This window comes from Ctenopharyngodon idella, chromosome 1 (genome assembly GCF_019924925.1).
Source record: "Ctenopharyngodon idella isolate HZGC_01 chromosome 1, HZGC01, whole genome shotgun sequence".
Lineage (NCBI taxonomy): Eukaryota > Metazoa > Chordata > Actinopteri > Cypriniformes > Xenocyprididae > Ctenopharyngodon > Ctenopharyngodon idella.
In genome coordinates, this window is record NC_067220.1 from 25,959,257 (window position 1) to 25,970,257 (window position 11,001).

At 36.7% G+C, this 11,001-nt stretch overlaps 1 protein-coding gene across 2 annotated transcripts; it reads left to right on the forward strand.

The window, feature by feature from the left end:
• Positions 1-194: 194 nt before the first annotated feature.
• On the forward strand, positions 195-2,520 carry LOC127514847 (thymosin beta-11). 2 transcript variants are annotated; one of them, XM_051898083.1, is made up of 3 exons: positions 195-339; positions 1,279-1,388; positions 1,611-2,520. In XM_051898083.1, exons 2-3 carry the CDS (start codon positions 1,289-1,291, stop codon positions 1,640-1,642), a joined length of 132 nt encoding a protein of 43 aa, XP_051754043.1. In that variant the 5' UTR covers positions 195-339; positions 1,279-1,288; the 3' UTR covers positions 1,643-2,520. The 2 variants fall into 2 exon arrangements, with proteins under 2 accessions (XP_051754043.1, XP_051754039.1); XM_051898079.1 differs by having other exon boundaries at positions 196-339; positions 1,276-1,388.
• Positions 2,521-11,001: the final 8,481 nt, after the last annotated feature.

An 11,001-nucleotide genomic window follows, 5' to 3' on the forward strand; every position in this document is an offset into this window, starting at 1 on the left:
GTCTAACATGTCCACCAGATGGCGTATTGGCACGTTGCTAAAATCATCTTAAATCTAAAACTCAAAAAAGAAAGAAACAATAATGCAAATATATTGTTTTCTTTGTCATAAACCATATAAGACGTCTGTTTTTACGTTTGTGAGTATCTGTGATTAAAACGAATAATTTAGATACTGTTACAAATACCTGTCCTGAACCCTGTTCTGTTCTCCAGGAGAACTGACGTCAGCTTTTGATTAGCATATCTCCCTCTATATATTTCATGCTTGCGCATTGGCGCGCCACAGTACTGCAACGTAATTCAGCTAAAGACTTCAAACTACAGTCCGTCTACGAAGGTATGTGTTTTAGAGCTACGCATATTAAATAATTCTATTGGTACCATGTTAACGACTGGTAAAAACCCAAACCGTTATATCAGTGTTTTTATTGGACGTGTGAAATCTGTCCTTTTCCTAATAATTCTGGACAGCATAGGATATGTCTTTTTATTTGAAGACATGCTGTGTTCAAACCATATTTAGAACATTATAAATAGTAATAACAAATACGCAAATGTTGCTTTAAAGTCGATAACTCCAGGCGATCAAGGCGGTTAACCTATTTTCCTTTGTTAAGCCTCTTTGTGCTGCAAATGCATTAATAAGGATGTGACTCATTATGTCAGTTGGCACATTTGCTCCTTGTATCAAAGGCTGAGTAGGCTAATATGTTATAACGTGTGATTGGTGAATTGGGCGTTAAAAGAAACGGCAGCATTGTGTGCTGGCTGATAAAGCGGTACAGGGCGGTGGTTTTTCCTGAATGCAATAACATTCTATGAAATCCAGTCTAAATGGTCTTTGCGACCATGCACACGAAAGAAACCGAGCTGAATGAGCAAAAGTCTGTCAGATTTTTACTGACGCAAAAAAGAAGGAAAAAAAGAAAATATATATATATGCAAAACAATCCGCTGTCGAATTGAATTATCATATTTGCGCTTCTCTTGTAATCTCAGCGTGGGAACTGCTATTGTTATGTAAATATTCATTTTTTGCTGTCTCAGACGCCATTCAAAAAGGGTGCGGTTTTGTTCAGTGCTGTGTGGCACTGTCATGAACATCAACGGGATGTGATGCAAATCGCCTCCGAATGAACAATAGATTTCAAGAGCTTCATGCCTCGGGTGTTTTAGCGAAGCAACCCTCGCTCTCTCCGAATGACTTAAGTGCTTTTATAGACAAGAAAGCATGGAAAAGAAATGACATTTTTATTCTCTTTTGTTCCTTAAGCAGACAACCAATCATGTCTGACAAACCAAACCTGGATGAGGTCACCAGCTTTGACAAAACCAAGTTGAAGAAGACTGAGACACAGGAGAAAAACCCACTGCCATCTAAAGAAAGTAAGAATTTAAGCACTAAATTTTCCTTTTTTGACTACCAGGCTGTCTGGTATTACGTATCTATAAGCTGTGCTTGGAAACTTCTATATCTGTGTCCTTAGGTTATAATTTGTTAATCTTCACACACAATGTTGTTATCAAATGAGATTTAGAAGCACAAATTGAGTGCAAATGATCACAAAGATGAGGTGAATTTAAATTTTACTCCTTCTTTGTCCACAGCCATTGAACAGGAGAAGCAGGCGGCCTCGTGAAGACACAAGCTGCCATCATGCACTGTGCACACTCCCTTCCCTGCATTGCCTTCTTTTCATTCACTTCTTTTAGCAGTATAACTTTGTAACCAAAATGTAAAAAAAAAAAAAAAAAAAAAAATGAAACCGAAAAAAAAGAGAAAATCTAAAGCTGCATCACTGTCAGATGGGATGAGCCGACCCCTCTAGCAACACCTAGATGTTTCTGGACTGCCTCCCTTGTCTAGTCCAGTGATGAGAAGGAAAGAGAGAGCTTCTACTTCCAGGAGCATGTGGCATGGATTCATCTGGTGCCCATGGTGGGCTATTTTGCATTGGTTTCGGCTATGCCATAGGACAAGGGGGCGTGGCCTAGTGGATATCCCCAAATATTCATCATCCGATTGAGGCGTGGCTTTTTGTTGACAAGACAGTGACCAGCTCACAAAGTTATGGCATTGTATTTTTTATTTCAAATTATAGGATAAACTGCACAATCTTGGATTTTTTTGTTGGTAATGATTAACACCTTCTTGTTAGTGCTGCTTCAGTGAAATGCTTTTTTATTGGTAAGAAAGAAGAAGAGAAAAAAAGCAAATTCAGTCTAGATGTGAAAACACTTCTAAGGACCGGGTGTTGTATGTTAATTGATTGTGCCCTTTTTATCGATGTGGTTTTGGGGTTGCTTTGTGTTGCACCCTATCTTGGTTGTCTTATTGTACGGCGGTTATCATCGTTCAAAATGTAAATTCAATGTGATCGCTTTCAGCTGTAGATCAGGTTTTTTTTTCTTGGGTTTGTAAAATGAAAAAACCTCAGCAACCATGTTATATTGCCACAAACCATTTATCGATAATGGAACATTGAAACTGTTGTAATAAAAAACTTTGTTATCAGGATTTTTTGTGTTCAGTCTTGTTTTGTTGTCATTTTCCCATATGCAAGATCTCAAAATAGATAAAGTTCAGTGAGAACGTTAACATTTTTATGTCTAAAAATTCCAGTCTCCACCCTTAGACTGACCATCCAATTAGCTTGTGATCATGATCTGTTCTGGTGGGGATTTCTGAAGCCTGCCGCCTGCACCATGGATTAGTGTTTTCTCTGAAACCTAATTACATTAGCATGGTGACACAGATTCCATATAAATATGTATAAGACAAGTCTCAGGTTTGAAAAAGTTTTAAAAGTGAAAAAATAAAATAAAATAAAATAAAAATACATACAATAGATAACAGTGGAGGAGGCCAAGGGAAAATCCAAAGTGAAACCATTTTAATTCACTTTGCTAATTCACTTGCTAATTCACTTTGGTTCTATCTGACAATGAGTAATCACAATCAGCTTTTATTAATATTTAGAATTGTTAATCCACACCATAACTGTTATTATCATCATTATCCTCTAAACTCTGCCTTCAGGGACAGCCAATAATATGCATGTGATTAAAGAGGACAGTTAAAATGGACATAACTTCCTTGATGGAACAAATATCTAATTCGCTGGTGATTTTCTTTACTGTAGAGCTGCGTTTGGCATACTTAAAATCAGGATTTTAGCATGTGTCCTTGTAAGTGGATTGGTGTTAAGTCATTTACACTTAATACTGTATTAATCTCTTGGGAATGGCACTGGTTGGAAGCGAGGGACTAGAAGATTCTTTGTTTGTGTCCATTTCATGTCAGTTACATCACAAGCAGATAGATTAATAAAGGTCCGCTTCATCTGCAAGTCTCCCTCACTCTTTCATTAACCCCACCTCCCTCTCCCATTAACCCTAAACCCTCCCTCTCTCTCCATAGTATCCATTCTCTCCAAGATCCTAATCAAAAATGAAAACAGCTTTGGGGTACATATTAGATCTTTTTAGCCAATCAGTTATATATCATGTTATACTGGAGGTTAAAAAAAGCATTCAGGTCCTGGTAAAGACAAGAAATGCCAAAGGGGGATGCTTAAATAAAGTGCAAATTCAGGCATGCCACAGAATCTGTCAATAGCTGTCTGGGCAGAGTTTATTAATGGCTTCGTCCTCAGGGCTTCTGTTACATAACTTTACTTAGTACATTCATTGAATAGACTTCTCTGTTGAACAAGGCCTAAGTGGGCATTGTTTTAGAAGCTGCTATTTGGCTTGTAATTGGGTCAGAATTTTTGTAATTTATTTATAGAGTGCAACAATCCCATTCATCAATAACTTCTCAACTTTTAAAGACAGACCAACTGTTAGCTCAGAGGTTGTTAATCGATGTATATGCTTTTGTTACATTATGATTCTGCAAAGAAATCTCCACCAATCAGAGAACTGAAACAAGCAAAGAAAGAACACTTTAGCACCCACCCACTCCCATGAAGCACTGCGAATGATGTAATAGAGTCTGGCTGCATCTTAAATCGGATAGGCTACTCAAGTACTTTGCAACTGCTGAAAAATATTTTAAAGTATGAATGTGTTGTCATTGTCATGTGACCTACCAGCGTTAGTTGTGTCAGTTCACAAATCCTCTCCCATGGCCTCATGGGAGTGGTAAAATGTCCATCAGATGCGCACTTCAGAATCTTGCTGGAAGTAGTAACTCATCCGCCTACTCTTTTATGAATACTGAATTCAGAAATACTACTCTGTTCACAAAATTTTTTCGCTTTTTATATATTATAGGGCAGTTTGCTTACTAGTATAGAGCAGTTTGCAATAAAAATAAAATATATTGTTTCTAAATACATAATCAACATCTTTAAATCAATATTTTTATATTTATCCATTATTTTTTTATTTGATTATAAGTCATATGCAGTGCTTTATAAGATTGCAGATCTTTCCCTCAATAAAGTTGTTAAAGGATTAGTTCACTTTAAAATGAAAATTACCCCAAGCTTTACTCACCCTCATGCCATCTTAGGTGTATATGACTTTCTTCTTTCTGATGAACACAACTGGAGTTATATTAATAAATATCCTGACTCGTCCATGCTTTATAATGGCAGTGAATGGGAAACAAGTATGAAACTGAAGAAAGCGCATCCATCCATCATAAACGTGTACTCCACATGGCTCTAGGGGGTTAATAAAGGCCTTCTGAACCGAAGCAATGCGTTTTTGTAAGAAAAATATCCATTTTTAACAAGTTATAAAGTAAAATATCTAGTTTCTGCCAGACTGCCTTCTGTAGTCAACTTAGCCTCCCGTAGTCAACTTAGAAAGAAAGCATAACGTCGCGTCAGTAATGTTTTTTTCGTAAGTTGAAAACGGAAGGCGTAGGAGTAGCGTAAGTGTTTTGAACTGTGAGAGGCTTTACACTTTCTTCCTAAGTTGACCATGGAAGGCGGTCTGGCGGAAGCTAGATATTTTTAAATATGGATATTTTTCTTACACAAACACATCGCTTTGCTTCAGAAGGCCTTTATTAACCCTCTGGAGCCGTGTGGAGTACATGTTTGGATGGAAGCACTTTCTTCAGCTTCATACTCGTTGTTTCACTGCCATTATAAAACTTGGATGCATCAGGATATTTATTAATATAACTCCGATTGTGTTCATCAGAAAGAAAAAAGTCATATACACCTAGGATGACTTGAGGATGAGTAAAGCTTGGGGTAATTTTCATTTTAAAGTGAACTAATCCTTTAAGTACACAGTTTTGTACCTTTGACTTTTTGTCTGATTTTCAAATACTGTTCTGCTTCAAATGAAAGTTTATAATGTTGTGATTCACCTCATAGCTGGTTGGTTTGGTTCATGACCTGTAACTCTTGTAACGAAGACTTTTTAAAAGTCCTTATGGAGAAAGAATACTTTAGCTGAAAAAGTGAACAGGCTCTATTGCACTCTAGCAGAAGAATAACAATGTACTGTATAGTGCCAAAGTGAATGTTATGAAATATATGATTACACAAGCACTCTCCAGGAGAGCAACTTAAACTGTAAATATCTGAATATCATCAGGCCTAATAGTCCTTTGATATGGAATGCAGTATCAAGCCTCCTCTCTCCCAACTGTCTGCCTTAATGTTACTGACATCTGTTGAGGCACAACCTCAAAGCTGCCCCACTGTGTGACCTCAGCAGAAAGCTACAGCCTGGCTGGCCCATTGATCGTTCCGGTGTGTCTCGACTAAAGCCAATGGGAGGCCATTTAGCTTTTCACAAGCCGTTGCACATAGAATTGTGGTTCAGTGATCTTTCATGTCTCATGCTTGGCTCAGACAGACAAATGAAGTTGAGCCTTTGGGATGCTGGCTACTAATAAAGAGTGCATTGGAGAAGGACCTCAGAAGGGAATGTTTTAACCCTTCAGATGTCATATTATTTTAAATTAGCAGATTCAACAGTTCCATAGTAGACAAAAAAGACTGTGTAGGTGGAAAATAGATAAACAATTCTTATTAATTAGAATAAGGTAAATAACAAAAGTGTCAAGTCGTAATTAAATCTTTTCACAATACACATTGTTTCAAAGCAGTTTTACAGAAAAATCATGTTAATGTTTAAAATTTCTTAATATAATATAGTATAGATAGTAATATAATTTCTATAATAATATTGTAATATAATTATAATAATTTTAGTAATATAATTTCTTAATGTTTATAATTTGCCTTATAGTCGCATTTAGCCGATTTACTTATAATTCCAACTTTATATATAAAGCTGGGTGATAATATAGTTACATTTTGAGACAAAATAAAAAACAAAACAAAATCAGGCAGTTGAGATATAGTATAGCAGGGGTGGCGAACGTTGGTCCTGGAGAGCCACAGTCCTGCAGAGTTTTGCTTCAACCCCAATCAAACACAGCTGAACAAGCTAATCAAGGTCTAAAGGGTTACTAGAAAGCTACAGGCAGGTGAATTTTTATCAGGGTTGGAGTTGAACTCTGCAGGACTGTGGCTCTCTAGGACCGGAGTTCGCTACCCCTGGTATATAGTATATCACTTTACATGAGTGTACTGTATGTAATAAGCAGTGGTTAATTTGGCTACATAAAGACACTATAGTAACAATTCTGCTACTTTCACTTTTTTCAACAATCACTGCTACTTTCCAAAACATTCCATCTGTTGATCACAGTGCCTATAAGGTAAACAGAGGCCTGCACTGCTGTTTCCACAGCATCCTGACTTACATGAGAAAGTATCAGTGTTGTAGTCACTTTTAAGTATTAAAGACAATTGAATGAGTCTATATGCTTAGTATCACTTTGCATTTTCTCAGTATATAAGAATCAAAAGCAACTGAATCATCTCAAATATAAAATATAATATAGTCTCCAAGCCATATTCTTCTATTTAAATGCCTGCTATTGTGTAATATTGTTAGTGTCTTAACAATATTTACAATTTTCAAGATTGCAAAGACCTACTGTATGCTTGTAAACAGCAAGACAGCAATATTGTTGATTGTAGTTGCAGGAGGCATGTTTAAATATTCCATATTTACAATATTTATTGTCCAATTAGATATTTCAATAACCATCATTGGGTCCAGAAACACTACAGCAAAGTGCAATGTTCTTTTACACAAATCATATAATTAATAGTCTAATGTGACATTTATATTGCTATGTTGCACAACCTCACTCAGTATCATTCCTGTGGTTTCTTTTGTTCTGCTTGCTATAGCCTCCCATTTGAGCAAGAGACACCACCTAAAATATTTGCAATAACGACTACAACCACAGCCAAGATCCTTTGCTCAATCATTGGTGTACTACTCGTGTGTTTTTATCTGTACAATGTAAAAAAAAAAAAAATCTAGAAAAAAGGAAGTTACTTTTCCCGTATGTTTATGGATATTTCCTTCAACCCTAAAACACAATACAATGTAATGCATAATTCAAAATACAGGTAAAGCCCTAGTAAAAAATCAATACGGAAAATGAATTCATATTACAGTATATTGCGTCGAATTTTTACAGATTTTTCGAGGAATAAAAAAATAGGCCTACAATGCCTTGGTTTAGTAATAAAAAATGTCATAAATACATTGTAATCCACCAATACATGTCATAACTAAACCATTCTTTGGTCAAAAATAAATAATTGTGCCAACAACATATGCATCACAAATATTCTCTTATATTATAGTAGATGTTTCGCTAGTGATATATTATTTTGGAGCGCTCCTAATGTGTGAAATGAAAATTCACCTGTTTCTATTTTCTAAATGCATATTATAGATCTTATTTAATTCATCCATGTATGCATATTTCATTTTTTCTTCTCTCTGTTGACGTACACAGGACTTCACCAAACCATCTGTTTTCTTAAACCTTGCCATTGTAAGCTTGTGTTCATCTGCCTCCACTTTTAAATGCATTTCAACATCCAATCAGCAACCGATACATAGAACCAAGTAAAAAATAATCCGGACCGTTAGACTCGGATGTATGTCACAATATGAAAGAAAAGATCTGTCACTATTTCAATTCATAGCAACTTTAAACATGCAAAATTGACATTTTCTCCCTTTGTCTGGCCTGCCTTCAAATCTCAACTCATGCAGTGGGTCACTAGTGTAGCTACAGGATTGTGCATGTCCTTGGGGTGACACATCAGCCAGTGATTGTTGTCATGACATCATTGACATCTGCAGCTTCATAGTGTGTACATTTAATACCACGTGTCAGCCAAGCAACTGACATTGCCAGGAATAGGATTGCTGCAGAGTGCTTTCAGGTATCATAATGTAGTGATGTGTGAGGGAGAAAATGAAGGATTATTGCTGATATATCACAAACAGAGTGTTCTTTCTTAAGTTATGCCAGTGTAACGTAAATCAGTGCAGCAGCTGTGGAATGGACAATGATATATAGATTTAACTGATGCACTGACTCTTAGGAACACTAATCAATAATGTTGCTTTAGCAGAATCAAAGCCAATACTGTGGTGAGAGACTAACCCATTATGGAGCCTCGAAACTGCAGGCCAAGAGCGTGTGTGGGCAATCTGGTGCATGTCTGTCTCTCTCATTCCCACACCATTACCAGGAGCTTTATCACTGCATCTCCTCAAGATTATCAGTAAAAGCACTTGTTAGTTCTCAGAAGTCCATCAGAAGTCTGGAGTCAGCTATGAGTAGTAGCTATGACATTTACTCGAACAACTACAATTCAGCTTTGTAGTGCAACGCGTGTGTGAGAGAGTGTATGTGGGATACAGTTCATTGCTGACCACTGAGACAACTGTCTCCTTCCTCATAGTTATATGACAACACAAACATCCACTGTTCTCAATTTTTAAACTTTGTCACTTCCTTCTGTGTTTCCACGTGATGTATTAAGGAACACGTATGCAATATTCATTTTCACTCAGATTACAGATATATTGTACCTTTGAAGAGTGTTAAAAGGTAAACAGGCCTATGTCTTTTCCTTATCATATGACACAGGATATGATAATTATTAACTTATTATTATGGACGTTTCTTATTGTGTTATAGTATATCAAAATATACAAACCACATTTGAGGGGATATCTTTAAAGTGCAGACCAGAATGTAATGTATGTTAATTACATTGAAAAAGTGTGTCTAGGAAGAGAGACTGCAGCTTAATTACCCACAGGCCTTTTAATAACAGTGCATGCCAGTCTCACGTCGAGGAAACTTTAATTAGCACAAGGCATTCTGCACCATCTAAGATCTATTATGTGTTGCTGACCCTAGATCAGTATTAACTCTGTTAATGATAACACATAGACCCCTTCTTCCCCCTTATTCAAACCCTTGCTTCTCAGCCAGACAGTAATGCCACAGAAGAAGCATTTTTGGTACCCCAAAGAACCTTGAACAGTCCTTAAAAAAAAAAAAAAAAAGTGTAGAGAATATTATAAAAATCTAAAGAGAACCTTTTCCACTATTTGTATATTTCGAATATATACAAATGTCATTTACATATTTTAATATGTCAAGAGATTTTAAGCAACGTTTTTGAAGAGTGCGCATGTGCGTATGTGCTCGTGTGCTCTAGTACGTAAGAACGAGCCTATGAATCAAAGCAAAATAACTGAGAAGTAGCAATCAGATGCCATGTCCGTAATTTATAGCAAAAAATCTAGCATTAATTCAATCTCAAATGGATTCATTTAAATAAGTTATTACTCCACCACCTGCATGACATTATTAACCAACGTGGCTAAACGGCAGGTTTGCGACAATGCGGTTTTGGGAAACAGTCGTGACTAGCTAGTTAATTTGCTCAACGATGCATCGTACTATGGTAGTGAAGCAGCGAGCTACGTCATTGTACAGGAAACGCACCCCAGACTGAGTTTGAAAAAGTAGACTTGATGATTAATATTTGTTGACGTTAAAAATCACATAAGCACATGGCGCAAACTAAAAATATGAATCTTGTGAATTTTATGTGGCAATGATCTATGTTAACTAATCAAGTAAAAAATGCACTACAATATACTGTACAAGTATGCTACACAGCACACAGAAAGTCAACACGAACATGTACAGACAGACTCATTCTAAACACAGGTACACACAATTGCATTTACATGTCTTGGCATGCAAGGAATTTGAAGACAGATGTTATTTTGTGTAGGAAGGAGTGAATCCTCTCATTCACATAATGACAGCCTTGATGATAGCCAAAGCTTCAATATTCACAAATCACAACACCATACTAGCACGGTTCTCAATTCTCAATCTTTTTGACTTCAAGGCCCCCACTTTTAGTGGGCAGGAGTTCTTGACACGTTAGAGCAATAAAGAAACATGGGCAAATGGGTAATAAAGTGTGGGATGTGTTTGATGTTAAAAAGAGTTTTTAAAAGTGCAATATTGGTATCTAACTAAAAGTCCATGCAACACAACAACACAAGAACATTTAAATAATAATAATAATTACTAATACAATTCATGAAACTATGTATTTAATTTACCTCTGTACCTGTTGAAACTACCACAACCATACATCTATAGCTTATGTTTTTTTCTGTCTTTGTATGTTTGTGTATATATCTGTCACTGTTTTTTTCTTATGTATAAGTCACTATGTCACATTGTTGCTGTTAATTTGTGTTCTGTTCAATAAAATTTTTTAAAAAATAGATAAAAGTCCATGAAAACTGCAAATAAACTGAACTGAACATGACATATCGCCCCTCCCGGCAAGGCATGCCCTTGCACAAGAGTGAAGACATAAGGAGAGATGGCGGAGGTTTAGGAGGAGGACGAGGATGTGGCTGGTGACAGGATGTGATGAAGGGATGGTAAAGGCATGATGTTGAAATAAAGTGATGGTGATGGTTGCCGTAGCAACGAACTCTGAAGGCGGAGCCAGAGTACCTGAGGGCTGAGGTGGAGCCGGTGAGACGGAGGACAGAGGTGACGCCGAGGGAAAGGAGGAACCCGCTGCAGCCGTAGGGG

Excerpts from the sequence above, each read along its gene's own strand:
- LOC127514847 (XM_051898083.1), top strand. The coding sequence starts at position 1,289 with ATGTCTGACAAACCAAACCTGGATGAGGTCACCAGCTTTGACAAAACC. Across the intron at positions 1,389-1,610 it reads CCCACTGCCATCTAAAGAAA|CCATTGAACAGGAGAAGCAG; the intron begins GTAAGAATTTAA and ends CTTTGTCCACAG.